Source organism: Sceloporus occidentalis, unplaced genomic scaffold (genome assembly GCF_023333645.1).
Source record: "Sceloporus occidentalis isolate IW3139 unplaced genomic scaffold, rSceOcc1.0.p SCAF_4, whole genome shotgun sequence".
Taxonomy (NCBI): domain Eukaryota; kingdom Metazoa; phylum Chordata; class Lepidosauria; order Squamata; family Phrynosomatidae; genus Sceloporus; species Sceloporus occidentalis.
Genome location: NW_028316984.1, coordinates 144,750,391 through 144,766,933, shown reverse-complemented (window position 1 = coordinate 144,766,933; position 16,543 = coordinate 144,750,391). Strand labels below are relative to the sequence as shown.

Genomic DNA, 16,543 nt, shown 5'->3' with positions numbered 1-16,543 from the left:
TCAGGTAGTGGGAATGCAGGTACAGGATACATCGGTGCATGTTACTCCGAATTATTGCGACGTCATGATGACGTCACTTTGATTGACAGCTGAAACAAGTGAATGTGAACGAAAAAGTAACAGAACTGGTTTAAATATACACCGATTCATTCATGAATAGGAACGAAAGCGGATCATTTACAGCGAATCAATTGGTAAATGAGAACAAAAAAAGTGATTTGGAATGTGGGATAACACCTGTTGTATTTTGAATCGGTTTAACCGATACCAGTGTATTTTAAACTGTTGTAAATCGCAAGTGAGAACACCCCCTTTGTGGGAAGCCCTTTGAAGGTAGTCCTATGGCTACCTGTAATCTTCAGTTGCTATTTTGGAAGACTTTCTGATTTCAACCGTGACCACCAGTTGTGCGGTCTGTCTTTGTGCAGCCCAAAAGGATATAATCCTATTGACAATGAAGGCCTATGCCCTCTGTATTGAAGGCCAATACCTTTCAAACCAGTTCATTTACTACTCACTTTAAGAAGCACTGCAACAAAGCAGGCAGTCCTTTCTTCGTCTCTGTGCCTTTCGCCTTTCAGGCCTCACAAAAACTGTTTGTGAGACCTAAAAAGACACAAGACCCAAAGACGAAAAAGAACTACCTGTTTTGTCACAGTGCTTCTTGAAGTGGGTAGCACCAGCTATCCAAGGACCCTCTCAATTGATTTTGAGCCCATTCCACATAGGCCATTGTCATGTTTTCTACTTTCCTGGCAGGTGTGATGTTTGAGGGGACACTATGACCTACAGACTGGACTTAAGGTCTTCGCTGATACTGCTTTTGGGAGAACTCCTTCCTTCCAGTATATCTAGACCAGTGATGGTAAACCTTTTAGAGGCCAAGTGCCCAAACTGCAACCCAAAACCCACTTATTTATTGCAAAGTGCCATGTCCCTCTGGCTTTCTAGTAACAAACTCTGGCAAACTCTGTGCTGGGGTGATGGCACATGTGCCCAAGGAGAGGGCTCTGAGTGCCACCTCTGGCACACGCGCCATAGGTTCGCCATCATTGATCTGGACTGTATCATTGAAGTTTGACATCTGTACTGTGTTTTGATGTTTCAGGCTATTTCCATCCCTTGAAACTGCTTGTATGCTTTTATTGCCATGTATGGGTAGGGGTCATTATCCTCATGTTCAGTGTTTTAATGTCTTGCATTTCACTTAATGTTCAGTTAACTTTTGACTTGTTTGGAATGATACTTCGACCTCATACTTGTGTGGCTTGCTAGTCTCCCATTTGTGTGAGTCACAGACAACACTAAAAAAAGGGAAATTTTGTATGCTGGTAACTGTAGTTCTTCAACTGGTCATCTGTGAACTCACACAATTTCCCTCATCCTCAACTTGTCATGTCATATAAATGCTACGTCCTGACTGCCATGTGGATTGCTGCATTGGTGTACATGGAACTGACGGTTTCGACAGGAAGACATCTATATAGGGCTGCTGGAGGTGGGCAGGGCTGATGCAAAACACTTACATAACACTCTAGAAGGTTTCAAAAGATGCATCATGCAGATTCAGGAAAACCCATTTTAAAAAACTTTCCAATGTATATCAAGTAGGGAAGCAGTGCAAGCTGAGTCTCCCTCAAGCTAAAATTTGAGACTTTGTAGTAATAATAATAATAATAATAATTATTATTATTATTATTTGTATTCTGCCTCTCCCTGTACTGGATCAAGGCGGGTAACAACAAACATAAGAACAATAAAAATAGAACACAACAAACCACAAGTAAAAACATAGCAAAGCATATAAAATCCAATTCCCTATCTCCCTCTCACCTTAAAATAGCATTAAAAATAATAATTCCCAACTGGAGAGTGAACATTCGAAGGAGGTCAATTTGGGAATGCCTGCCGGAAGAGATCCATTTTTATTGCCTTCTTAAAGGCCTCCAAAGGTGTTATATGACGGATCTCTTCGAACAGGTCATTCCAGACTTTTGGAGCAGCAACAGAAAACGTCCTCTGGGAAGTTGATACCAGTCTGGTTTTCTTGGACTGCAAGAGATTCTTCCCAGAGGACCTGAGAGTGCGGGAAGGATTGTATAGGAGGAGCCATTTTTGTAAAAAGTTACAATTTACCGTTAACATTATTTTTGCTTAGGATATGGCTTCAGTATTTTTTTGAAGTATAGCTACTTGCTCTAAAGTATTTGAGATCATCTTCTTAGTGGAGGACACATAGTTTTAATTTGCAGATCTCTTTGCTAGAATGTTTTATTAAGTGGATGCAAATCTCTTTATCAGACTGTTTTATTAATTGTAAACATATTTGTTTGTGTGTGTGTTTGTGTATGCTCTGCTGGAATATAAAACTATATCTTGGTCCTTTTCAGGCCTTTGAAGAGATCCAAGGGCTAACAGATCAGGCAGATAAACTCAAAGGTCAGAAGAACTTGTTGATGCGCAAGCAAGACACCTTGATTCGTAAAATTTCTGCACTTTCAGGTGAGAAAGATTGACTAAAACTTGAAAAGAATTCTAAGCATTAAACACGAGTAGTTTCAAGTGGTGAAGCTGTGGGAGCTGAGGTCCTAGTAGAAGTATGAGAATTAGATTTTCAAATACGAAATGTTACTAAGATTGAAATTAGGTCCCAAGAAGAGACAGAGCCCTCCCTCCACGGCCAACTGTCATCATCCAGCCTGGAGGGAGTGAGGGGGCGGGTCCAACACCATCGGACCTGCCCTGAAGAGACTCCATGACCAACAGTCATCATCCAGCCTGGGGGGAGTGAGGGGGCAGGTCCAACACCATCGGACCTGCCCTGAAGAGACAGAGCCCTCCCTCCACGGCCAACTGTCATCATCCAGCCTGGGGGGAGTGAAGGGGCGGGTCCAACACCATTGGACCTGCCCTGAAGAGACAGAGCCCTCCCTCCATGGCCAACTGTCATCATCCAGCCTGGGGGGAGTGAGGGGGCGGGTCCAACACCATCGGACCTGCCCTGAAGAGACAGAGCCCTCCCTCCATGGCCAACTGTCATTATCCAGCCTGGAGGGAGTGAGGGGGTGGGTAGGGGCTAATTTTGTATTGCAACTTTTACTGTACACCGCTATGATCATTGCGGAATAGCCGTCTATAAATAAAACATTATTATTATTATTATTATTATTAATATAATGTGTGTGTGTCAGTGTCAGATGTAGTGTAATTATTGTAATATACAATATTGCATTTTCTGGGTTGATGAGAGGGGAGAATTCCACACTATTTTGGCTAATTTGTGGGCTCTCATCATTTAGGGTTTTGTATGAATGTTGAATATGAAGGGAAACATGATTCCTATTTTTCTCACTAGGAAAGACCCAAGAAGTAGTCTTGAAGAAGCTGGAATACATTTATGCCAAACAGAAAGCAGTAGAAGAACAAAAAAAGAAGCAACATCAGCAAGCAGAACCTAAGACGATCTGTGAAAATATTGAAACTGCTAGACCATCTGTGGAAAAAAGTTCCTCTTCTCCTGTTAAAGAGATGAAACCAGTGATTGAACCTAATAAGCGTACAAAACCATTAATTCTTTCTAGGAAAGGAAACCATGTCACAGGTAAGCTAAATAAAAACGGGTGTACTCAATCTAAGCATAGGATGTTTAGGGCTCTGTCCTGGGCCCAGTGCTATTCAACATCTTTATCAATGACCTGGATGACAGAATTGGGAGCATACTTATCAAATTTGCAGATGACACCAAATTAGGGGGAATAGCTAATACCCCAGAGGACAGGATCAAGATTCAAAATGACCTGAATAGACTAGAAAGCTGGGCCAAAGCTAACAAAATGAAATTCAACACAGAGAAATGTAAGGTATTGCACTTAGGGCGGAAAAATAAAATGCACAGATATAGGATGGGTGACACCTGGCTGAATGAAACTACGTGTGAAAGGGATCTAGGAGTCCAAGTAGACCACAAGTTGAACATGAGTGAACAGTGTGATGCGGCAGCTAAAAAGGCCAATGCTATTTTAGGCTGTATCAATAGAAGTATAGTGTCTAGAGCAAGAGAAGTAATAGTGCCACTATATTCTGCTCTGGTCAGGCCCCACCTAGAATATTGTGTCCAGTTCTGGGCACCACAATTCAGAAAGGACATTGAGAAACTGGAGCGTGTCCAAAGGAGGGCAACAAAAATGGTGAAGGGTCTGGAAACCATGCCCTATGAGGAACGACTTAGGGAGCTGGGGATGTTTAGCCTGGAGAAAAGAAGGTTAAGAGGTGATATGATAGCCCTGTTTAAATATTTGAAAGGATGTCATATTGAAGAGGGAGCAAGCTTGTTTTCTGCTGCTCCAGAGAACAGGACCCGGAACAATGGATGCAAGCTACAGGAAAAGAGATTCCACCTGAACATTAGGAGGAACTTCCTGACAGTAAGGGCTGTTCGACAGTGGAATGCACTCCCTCGGAGGTTGATAGAGTCTTCTTCCTTGGAGGTCTTTAAACAGAGGCTGGATGGCCATCTGTCAGGGATGCTTTGAATTGGATTTCCTGCATGGCAGGGGGTTGGACTGGATGGCCCTAGTGGTCTCTTCCAACTCTATGATTCTATGTTAGAAACACTGCATCTGCATGTTTAATTTATAGGGTATAGAAAATACAATCAAAGAAGTAAAGTAATTTATTATTCCAAAGGGTAATACATTTGTAACAAATGCTACCATAGATTTATATCCACAAATTTCAGGGTTGTTAACTTATTTATTACTACTAGGGTATTTTTTTCCTTGGATTGCATTTCATTTAATACTTGCTGCTTGAAATTTGCATTGTTCTCTGAAACCAGCTAGTATGGAAAAACAACAGTAGTTACATTCTTGCATTCCAAGAAGGGAATAATGATGATACACACACACACACAATCTTTTTGATGTAGATATATATCTCAGCACTCCTTTGGTTTGGCTTCCTTGCAGGAGACACATCTTCTCATATGACATTAACAAATACTAGCCTAGTAATGACTTCTAACGGCCAGGTCCTTGCATTCAAGACTCCCCTAGTGCCAGGACAATTTGCTTCCCTGTCTTCAACACTTCTGCAAAGTGAACTCAAATCAGAAATTGACAGCACTAATGGGACAACACAGCCAGGTAGGGTTAAAAAATGACTGAGGAAATTAAGTAGTCTAATTAATAATCTCATGTATTTCCATATGTTCCTTCACACCTCCAATTTCTAATCAATATATTTGAAATATAATATCTAATATAACAAAATATGTCATACAATCATCCCTCTGTATCCATGGATTCTGCATCACAGAGTCAACCATTCATGGTTTGAAAATACCCCCGACCCTCCAAACAAAATCGCAAATAGGAAATCTTGATTTTGCCATTTGATAGAAGATATCCCATTTTAGTATGCCATTGTATATAATGAAACTTGAGCATCCTGTCTCTTGACATTTCATCTGAATATTAATTATTTTCCCTTTGTTAAGGTATGGCTTCTGTGATGATCCAGTTACCAAGCTCAGCAGTACCGGTAGAAGTCAAAAACATTCTACCTACCTCTACACTTCCTATTACTCTGTCCTCTGTGGCTAGTAGCACTGCCACTCCAGTAGTACAAAAAGCTCCAGAGCTCACTTCAGGTACGTTTTGCATAGTACACAGGAAATTTTAGATTGGGTTGGATTGGGTTTTGCTATATTTCAGGCTCAAATAAATATTGTGTCCCCATTGGGAAAATAGGTGCAGTTTGTAATGTCACTAGATCTTTGTTATTTAGTTTTGGGCTCTGCATTTCAAAGAAATGTTTTGACAGAATGAAAACATTCAAAGGAGAACCTTCAAATAATCAGTTTGCACTGACAGTCACAATTATAGACAAGGTACAGAGTTTATGTCTGCTTCAAGATGTCTGTGGTTCGCATAGTTAGGTCTTGTGCCTGGGGAGAGATACACACAGAACTTCTGGAGGTGAATAGCTTTTTGGCACTAGGACCAGCCACCAACATTGTCAAGTGCTTCAAAGCACACCTCACTCCTCAAGCAACAATGGCACATTACACCTGCGCCTAAAGTACGTACTAGGGTTGCCCGGGGGTGTCTCTTCCAGACGCCCCCAAACCTAGTACGTACATGGTACGTACAAAATGGCGGCGCCCATTCTAGATGGGCACTGCCATTAGGACATCATGTACGTGCCGCCTCCAAACCGGGCGGCGCAGACGTGATGTCCTCACAGCGTGTGAGGGCGGCTGGGACGCCTTTTTTGCAGCCCCGGAAGGAGCTCCAAAACGGAGGTCCTTTTAGGAGTTGCGTTGCTGGTGCAGCCTTTATATGGCTGCGCCAGCAATGCAAAACGGAGGTCCTTTTAGGAGTTGCGTTGCTGGTGCAGCCTTTATATGGCTGCGCCAGCAATGCAATGCGCCATCGGGTGTCCTTGGGGCATGAAGCCCCAAGGACACCCCTTTCCAGGCCACAGGGAAGCGGCCTTTTGCCGCTTCCCCGCAGCCTGGAAAGCGGCAGATTGGGGCCTCAGAGGCTGCCGCTGTGGCAGACGAGGCCCCGATCCGGCAGGGAAAGGGCCGGATACAGGCCGCCCCAAACAGGCGGTCTGTAACGCGCCAATGTTAAGAACTTTTTTCATCTTTTGAGAAAGTGCTGAGTATTTTCCTTCAGAAAAAAAATCTGCAACATTTTTATTCATCTTGCTTGTACCTATTATTCAGTTTTATATTGAATTTTTGTATTAATTGTGTGCTTGATCATGCTATATGGCCTAGAAAGTCTTATTCAAGCACAATATTTCATGTAGGAGGAACATAGCACTTGTGGACAACCACATACTTTTTTGGGGGGTGGGGGAGTGTTTGTTTCATTTCTTTAATTTTGCCAGGAGGGGCTTGTAACTTTTGTGCATGTATCATTTAGCAAGGTTTCAGTAAGCCATGTATCTGATGTGGTCTCAAAGCTTTGGGTTCACTTTTGGAGGTGGCTTGACCAAAGTTAGGTAGCTTCACTAAGCAGATCAGGGGGTTCAAAATCACTCCTTGCTTAGAACTTCCATATCAATCTGTAGGTGACTTTCACTGTATTACTGTGTCAATGACAATGATGGTACCAACTTTGGCAACTACTTTCAGTTTTAACTGTTTCAACATTAAAGCTCCCTTTATACTAAATTGTAATACCATATTGACAGTAGAAGCTGTCGAACCAAAGTCATCAATGTGTCACTTCGTGACAGATGCTGACTGTTTATCACTGAGCAGAGAAACATGTTATTTCAGCTCCAGAAGTGAGGAGTGGTTGCAGCAGTACATTTAGAAGATCCATATTTTGTCATCCCCATTTATCCACATCATATCAGATTCTTCCATTTTGCCTTAGAGTGTCATCTGTACCAATTCAAGGTACTAGCTCAAGGCTTTCAGGTTGTCCACAGTGCCAAGTGTATTCATGAAATGCATAGCACATTAATCTGTAGTTTAATGTAAAGATTAATGAGAATTTAAACAGTGCTCAGAAATTGTCTTAATACAGAGAAATACTGAGGGTTACAGCTCAAGCAACCAGATGTCCTTAACATCAGTGGTCAAAGCCAGGAGTGGGCAGAGTGCAGTTCTGAGGCAACAACACAGCTCTCAAATCTGTTATTACACTCATTTACCATTTGAAAATCTCTGGACTGCCCATTTTTCTGGTGAAAGAAGAGTGGATTGTCTCTGCCAAAAACCTGTAGGAGTGGTGAACTTCTTTTAGATATTCATTTCATTTCATTTTATGCCACCTTTCCCCAGAAAAGGACATTTTAAAAAACACTTTAAAAACTCATTATTCAGACAGCATCTGAAGGTGACAGAGTGAGAGGGACTCTCTGCACACACTAGACTAGAGCTAGGGCTCATATTTATATCTTGTTTCATAGCGTCAGGGGATACTTGCTGCTAATGCATTGTGTAGCAAAGTCTTTGATGGTTTTCCTGTGGGACTGACAAAAGGGATTGGGAATGGCTAAGGGCTTTAACTCCAGAGTGACAAAATTGGATTTGAGACAGTCGCTGGACAGCCAGACAAGGGCAATGACACAGCCCGGAGTGAGGTGGCGGTATGGTCCTTGATTGCTTTGTTATGCGACTCACTTAGTCTCCATTAAGAAAGGAATTGTGAGCTGGGGGGCAGGGTTTGAAGTAGATCAGCAAACTCAATCAGCATTTATTTTAGTGCCATCTAGGTCTCCAACAGGTCCTTAGGTCAGTGTGAACCCTTACCTAGGTTCCACAGGTTATTGTGACCTCTCAAAAACATGCCCGATGATATTAATTATGAAATTAAATTAGATACTATTTATGAAAATTTCATCTCCTGTGCAATGGGTTTAGGATAACCTAACATTGTCCTGACTGATACCATCTTATTAGTAAAGGTTGTGTTAGCATTTCATTTTTCTCAAGAGAAAATTTATCTACCTTTTACTCTAATCTGTTTGGCACACTCACTGCACTCTTTGGACATTTGGTAAAATTCTGTATGAGCTGCATTACCATCCGTGGTGATGCAGTGGTTAAATGCTGGTACTGCATCCACAACATTGTGAGTTCGATTCCAGCTTTCCATCCTTTCATAGGTTGGTAAAATGAGTACCCAGCTTGTTGGGGCAATTGGCTTACAGATAGTAAACCACTTAGAGAGTGCTGAGTTCACTATTAAGCACTGTAGAAATGTAAATGCTATTTCTATGCTATAGTGAGAATGCTAATGCTCGTTACCAATTTGTGTGATGACAGAAGCCATGACCAAAAAAAAGGAGGATGCTTTCCTGTAATTAATGTTCTGTAAGTAGACATCTACATTTGCACAATCCACCTATCCTCTCCTAAGTAGCACATTGGTGGCTTACTGCCTGCTACTCCCATGTTGCCCACTAATCGGGTGGTACCTGAGACTTGTACATAAACAAGGAGGTGAACTTATGCTGCCAAAATCACAGTTGTCTAAACATTATAAAGAGTATCTGTGCAGATTGATATGATGATGACCTAAGCAACACGAGTGTTAGGTAATCAACCTGTTGTTATTAGAAAGGATCCAGAGAGGATTTAGGAAACTGCACACCATTTAGCTTTCTTGTATCTATTAGATTATGAACCCTTCCTTGCAGCGTTCCCAGATATATCTAATTATGGTGGATCCTCACCTTATGCAGGGGATCCATCCCAGACACCCACCCACCCCGATATAAGGCTAAAAACGTGTATGCTCAAGCCCCATTGAATATAAGGGGGCTCGCGTGCACCAGAGGTGCATGTGCCATTCATTGTATTGTCATGCGGCTTCAGTGTAAGCTGAAAGCGGCGTATGGCGTGCCTGCATATAGCGCAGGTGCACTGCACCTATTGTGGGGAAAAGGATGCTGAACATGATTACTGTAGTATGCACTTAACATTCTTTAATGAGATGGGGTGGTTCTAGCTAGGAGAAATAGTTGCGCTGCTAATTTTCATCTAGTTAAAAGGATGCTTTAAGGATTATTTGTCTACTCTGCTAAATTTTATAGGGAAATGGTGTTCTTAATCATGTAGTCTTCAAGGGCCAATGCTTCAGTGGTAAGCACTCACTTTCCTTGGACAAAGTCTCAGATTCAGTCATTGCCCTCTCTAATTAATATAGGTATCAGGGTTAAGAAATAACTTAGGGAACTGCTGCCAGTCCGAGAAAAAAATGTTGTAAATAGCACAATAGGATTTAAATTATGAGTGACTCTTCCCATTGTTTTGGTTGTTTTAACTTAAAACTCATTCAGCCTTGACTCAAGTGCATAGTTACCTTTTCCTGTTTTTGTTTTTGGATTAGTTAAGCTATTTTTTCTTGTGCCTTTGATATACTGCTATCAGAACAAATACAGGAAATGAGTAGTCTTCATCGTTCACCACGTAGGACTCTATTTTGCTGTTAATCTACTGCAGTGATACTAGTTGGAAAGAGCAAACTGAAAGGTGAAGGACAGTTTCCAGTTCTTGTCACCAGTATTCTAACAGATTTATTCTTGTTTCCAGAAAGCGAAGACTCATTCATGATGCCTAGAATAGTAAATGTGACATCACTTGCTACTAAAGAAGATGCAAATTTTAACCTGGATATAGATAAGAATTCCTGTGTAACCCTGCGTGCTAATTCTCAGGAATCAGAGCCTTCCTTTGAAGTACTATCACAGGAAACGGCCAATCTTCCATCTGAAGGAATTGCTGAAGCTTCTGGAAAAGGGGAAAATGCCACTGAAACAGCACAAGATTTTCTTGGGAGAAAAAATAGTTTTCCTCAAATAGTCAATGTGTCTAGTTTAAAGGAATCTTCAGCATCATTTGCAGCAGAACTCTGTACTGAAGAATTATCTGGAACTAAGAAAAGAGCAAAACAATTGGGAAAGGGAGGTGATGGTCAAAAGTCAAAGAATTCCTCATTTCAAAAGCTTCACATGAATGTACCCAGGGATTCTGGATTAGAAATGGAACTGCAAAAAGTAGCTTCTGTGATACATGACCCGACACTGGATCCAAGTGACTTGATAGACATAGAGGAAAGTGATGATGCAGATGAAACTCTCACCTCACTTCTGAATGAAATTGCATTTCTCAACCAGCAATTGAATGACGATGCCTCAGACATATCTGAACTTCCAAATTCCTTAAGTTCTGGCTTTCCTCTAGGAGATATGGAAAGTCGTCAGGAATCAGCTACTACAAATGTCTCTCCTTTTCAGTTTGGTGCAATGGGTGGGACCTTTAAAGACCTTTCTGTAGTTCGAGAGAGTACTGATTCCATAACTCCTCTCTTGCTTCACTTGGATGATGATGATCTATCTGAAGGTAGCAGGAAAGCAGGAGAGGTTTCAGCTAAGTCTGATGCTTTGAAGCTGATGTTAAGATCTGATGGAAAGAACCCACATCCTGACCTAACAGCAATAAATAGAGATGGAAATAGAAAAAATATATCACTGACAAAGGCAAGAAGTGTGTCCCCTCCCATTCTGCAGATGAAGACTAACCTAGAAGTTGTCACCACTGATATGGGATGGAGGCCCATGCCCAAACTGGCACCACTTGGTTTAAAAGCTGCTAACTTTTCATTAGATTCTGAAGGACAGAATACCAAAATGATGCCTGTGTTGGCACCTGTTGCTACAAAAGAGATGAAAACTGCAGAATCAATGAGTGGTCCAAATCTGGAACCTAAAGCAGTGCTCACGTTAGCATCTACAGCTAAAAAATCAAAATAGTATTTTGGCTTACCTTCACATGCTTTTTGATAATTTGTTTTATATTTCTTAGGGGCTTTCACAATTAATCTAGATTGTTTAGCATATGGTAGACTTACAGCATCCATCCTTACATGTGCATATATTATTACATACAGTATGTTACTTAGGAAGGGTGGGTGTTTGAATTTGGTATTGGATGACAAGGAAACAAGAAGGCACTAGCCAAAAAAATTACAGGTGTCCAATTTGTCAGTAATTTCTGCAGCACTCTTATAAAAATGTTGTAGATCTTTAGTAATGTAAATTAGATATTTTAAATGGCTTGCTATGGGGAGAAGAAACAATGCATAGCTTGATTAGTCTGCAGCCTTTGACACCATTGATCACAGCCTTCTAGTTGATATACTCTCTGACCTTGGGTTCTCAGACTCTGTTCTTGACTGGTTTAGATCTTATTTGTCAGACAAATCTTTTGCAGTGGTCACAGGTAGTCAGACTTCATCCTCTGTTCCCTTATCTGTTGGTGTTCCCCAGGGCTCTGTTCTGGGTCCCCTTCTGTTTTCTCTCTACACACTGTCCTTAGGTAAACTCATTAGCTCTTTTGGTTTTTCCTACCATCTGTAGGCCAATGACACCCAGTTGTATTTTTCCACCCCTGACCTTTCTCTAAGGCTTGAACAGCAACTTTCGTCTTGTCTCACAGCTATCTCGCAGTGGATGTGCCATCGGCATCTGAAGCTCAACATGTCCAAGACGGAGCATCTTGTGTTTCCTCCTAAGTCCACCCTTCAACACTCCTTTTCTGTCTCTGTGGACAACATTTCTATTCAACCAGTCCAGCAAGCCCACAGTCTTGGTTTTATCCCCCACTCAGCTGGCCCTGTTGTTGTATTGTTACTGTTTTTAAATGCTGTTTTTATCATTTTTTACTTCGATGTACTTTTGTCTAATCTGTGTGCCGCTTTGATCATTGGAAAAGCGGGATAAAAATAAATTTATTATTATTATCATCATCATCATCATCATCATCATCTTTGATTCTTCTCTGTCGTGTATCCCTCAGATCCAGACCATAGCCAAGGCTTGTAGATTCTTTTTATACAACATTGCCAAAATCCGACCACATCTCTCCGCCTCTACTGCCAAGATTCTGGTCCATGCCCTAGTGGTCTCAAGACTTGATTACTGTAACATCTTCCTGGCTGGGCTTCCTCTTTCTCACCTCCGTCCTTTAATTTCTGTCCAGCATTCAGCTGTGCACGCATTATCACATCCGCCCACCGCTCTGACCACATCTCTCCTTTGTTGGCATCCCTTCACTGGCTCCCCCTCCCTTTCCATATTCAGTACAAGCTCCTGCTGGCAACGTTTCAAGCCCTCCATGGGCTCCCCCCCCCCCATTTATCAGACCTTCTTTCTCCTCACCTTCCCACTAGGGCCCTCCGTTCTGGTAGTCAAAGTCGGCTGTCCCAGCCCAGCATTTCCTCTGCCCCATCTAAGATTCGCCCCTTTTCACTTGCTGCCCCTCACTCCTGGAACCTTCTTCCCTCGCGAGCAAAGGCCATCACTTCTTTAACCAGCTTCAAAACGGAGTTGAAGACCATCCTGTTCAGAGAAGCGTTCCCAGACATTGTGTGATTATCACTTGCTATCTGATGTTCTTTTTGTTGCCTGTTTTATTGAACCATTTCCTGTATTGCTATGTGTTTTATTTGTATTATCCTATCATTTCTTAGATTGTACACCATAGGCAGGTTTACTCTTTTATATTTGTTGTTTTTATGTACAGCACTGTGCAAATCTACAATGCTATATTAATAATAATAATAATAATAATAATAATAATAATAATAGCTTAATACTTTTTAGCATACCAGAATCAAATTTAGTGAGGAAACTATTGCCTTGCTCATACCCAGAGGAATTCTTGGATGACTGCAAAGATGCTGTAGCTTTCCTACCTTTGGTCTGACACAGTCACAGGAAGTACCCTTTTAAAATAATTTAAAATGTGTTTTTAGCATTTTTAAAAAAAACAATTCAGGTATGTAAATGGTTTGTATACATATACCTTTCCATATTACGAATTCAGAAGCTCAAAATAAGTATTTGAGCACAAGATGTATTTTGCTCTTATATAATGTCTTTTGATTGAATAGTTTGAGGATAACTTCTTCACTTATAAGCCTGTAAATATGAAGGGGATTTCACACTATAAAACAGTTTATATTTTTGTACAGATTTTCTTGTAAATATGCAAAGTAATTTTTTCCTCATGATGTTATAAATAGGAATGTTGAGTGCTTGGAAGACATTCAGGTGATCTGGGTCAATCATTGAAAATGTAGCTGTCATTGCTACATGATAGCTGAATTTCATTATTCTATTTTGCATAATTATATGAAGACTGTAAATCTCTGCTCTTGCTAAGGCTTCTGTTCCCTTGTTCTGGTTCAGTCACATTAGGAACTCCCATCTCCTGTTGCTAGGACTGAGCTAGGTGGTGAAAAGTTTTTGAAAGCATAGAAGATATCAGTACCAGTTTACCCATAGTGCAAAGTTTCATGCAGCCCCACTCTTTTTCTACCTGCATGTAAGTTGTCCATATTTGGATGAAATTGCATGTAATTAATACTTTCACATGGCTTTTTTGGGGGGTTTGTGTGGTTTTTTAAAATAGCATATATAATGTAGCCAAATTAGGCTACAGTACGAAATAGCATGTTGCATTAATTGAAATTATATGTGGCACTTGGCCCATGCTGTTGACACATACAATTAAATAAGTATTTAAATCCCTGTGGCTGCTTTGTATTAAAGTAAAAAAAATCAACGTATGTTTATAGTTATGCCCTCTATGGATATAGGTCCTTTAAAATCTCCCACTTTTCTACCCATAATTCTACAAAGCAAAAGAGATACTGAAGAAAATGTACCACAAAATCCACAAAGCTGTGATACCTTTCTTGGGCCAACTCCAAAGCATAAAATACATTATTCAAGCTTTTGAAGCTTCAATGGCTTCTTCATCAGGCAAGGATGTTAAAAATTATACTGGAGAAGAAAGGTGATGATTTTAGAGTCACAATATGATTAAATCACTTTTAGTCTTCCACTGTTAAGACACATTTTCTTGTCCTGTATTTAACTTCAATTTATTGTGAGTTTTCACTGCTTCACAGTGTCTATTCAGTGCCTTAGAATTTGGAAACAAACCAAATTGGTTAAAATTTTACCAATGGTTAAAATCTAACCATTTTAGATATCAGAGTCTGACACAAGTGTCAGATGGAACTAATTTAATATATTAACAAAATGACGCTGTGTATTTCTCACAAGATTTCTCTTCTTCCTTGTAGTTAAACTGATAGTATGCTACAAGTTCTTTTTTTATATATATTTAAAACACAGTTTTCTTGTGTGTGTACATTGTTTCTTCATGGACTCATTATCTCATTTGCTTCAACTGATCTACATAATTGAAAGCATCTACATTAACCAGGAGTCTGGCAGAGAAATATATCCTTAAAGCCTTGGGTAGGCTTTTATATTCTCTCTAATTTTACCGACTTTGTACAGCGCTGTGTATAATTACAGCGCTGTAGAAATAAAGTTTAATAATAATAATAATAATTAAAGATCACTTTTAACACAATGCATTGGGAATTAAATCCACAGAGAATAATTAGGAGGAAAAATTTATAAGTAATCAAGTTTGGTTTATAAGGCTTTTCATAACACTGAATCCTTTTCTTCTTACTTATTCTTTCAGCTTTCATTGTTCATTTGAATACTTGTTTTTAGCATTTTGGCAATGCAAAAACTACTTAAGCAAAATTATTTGTTTCAAAGATAATCTTGAAAATTACATATACTTTATTACAAATAACAATGCAAGATTATGAATTTTATAGAGGAGGATTTTGTAAACAAGAGATCAGTTGACTCCCTTGTAGTGGGCACACCTGCATTTGGCCAAGATTAGATATTTGGTTTTTAATACATCTGTAAATAAGCTGAAATGTTTTAAAGAATATAATGAATGTCAGATTCTGTTTTTACTATATATTCAGTTTTTTCTGTATCTTCTGAAAAACTTGTATTTTTGTAGACAACTAACCTACTATGTGAGGGTGAATCTGTAAAATTAAAATAGTCTTCAAAACAGTAGCTAGTCTTCAAATATTATTTTCAGAACAAAAACTCTGTGAAGTAATTAATTTTTATTTTATTTTATTTTTATTTTTTTCTGTGGGCTGAAGTTGAATTCTACCCATAACTGTTCTGAAGTAATGGCTATGAAGCAAATGTTTAAGGGCCAGGGACCGAAGTGTCACACAAACCAGTTCCATGTTTAGGTAGCGTGCTTGCCTTTGTTTATATTTTATAGCAATCACTCAAACAGATGGGAACTGTAAAAAATAAGCAGTAACTTCATTAAATAACCTTAAGAAAGAAAGTATCTTATGAAGTTTACTTCAAACATAGTGTGGTTACATTAACAACGAGAATTACAGACTTTTAAATCTTATGTACTCTCCTCTCTCACTCTCGCTAGGTATACCAACCAGTTCTGTTTAGTCTGCCTTAATCACAGGCCCCTCTGGACTAAGTGAACCAAACTTTCTGGCCTTTCAGAATGCTTTTCTGATCTTAACTGAAAACTCTCTGTCTCTAGTCTCTACTCTCTACTCAGACACACACAAAGGATTTTAGACATTCAAATCCCCCACAGCATTCCTGAACTGTGATTGGCTGCCAGGAAGTTGGGGCTGCCTAGCCACTCTGTCACAACATATAATATATTTGGGATGGGGGGGGGGGTTAGATGGTATCCTGGGCTCTTTGTCTCTCCCAGACAACCTCAGACTTCAGAGAAGGAAATCTACTCCTTCTGCACCAAAACATCTACAGCTGTTTCCTCTCCAACACCATCAGGAGAATAGGTAGAAAAGACTGTGGGGGTGTAGTCGAAACAAATAAGAAAGGGCTCTGATACTAAGAGTCCCTTACCATGCCTTCAGTCTGAAACTAGGATGCAAGCTACAGGAAAAGTGATTCCATCTAAACAGGACAGTGAGAGCTGTTTGACAACGGAACACACTCCCTCTGAGTGTGGTGGAGTCTCCTTTTTAGGAGGTTTTTAAACAGAGGCTGGATGGCCACTTATTGGGGATGCTTTGATTGTCAGTTCCTGCATGGCAGGGGATTGGACTGTATGGCTCTTGAGGTCTCCTCCATCTTTTTGATTGATTGATTATTTCCCACCTTTTCTTAAGCA

The 16,543-nt window shown here is 40.1% G+C and overlaps 1 protein-coding gene across 5 annotated transcripts in view; it reads left to right on the top strand.

The window, feature by feature from the left end:
- Positions 1 to 15,432, top strand: part of MGA (MAX dimerization protein MGA) — a 112,731-nt gene extending 97,299 nt beyond the window's left edge. For 4 of the 5 annotated variants that reach the window (XM_089521905.1, XM_089521904.1, XM_089521901.1 and 1 more), the window contains 5 exons: positions 2,391 to 2,502; positions 3,356 to 3,601; positions 4,968 to 5,144; positions 5,498 to 5,650; positions 10,061 to 15,432. In XM_089521905.1, the coding sequence (XP_089378031.1) occupies positions 2,391 to 2,502; positions 3,356 to 3,601; positions 4,968 to 5,144; positions 5,498 to 5,650; positions 10,061 to 11,280 (1,908 nt within the window). In that variant the 3' untranslated portion in view covers positions 11,281 to 15,432. The remainder of the gene's footprint in view (positions 1 to 2,390; positions 2,503 to 3,355; positions 3,602 to 4,967; positions 5,145 to 5,497; positions 5,651 to 10,060) is intronic. The other variant, XM_089521903.1, reaches the window with a different exon arrangement.
- Positions 15,433 to 16,543: the final 1,111 nt, after the last annotated feature.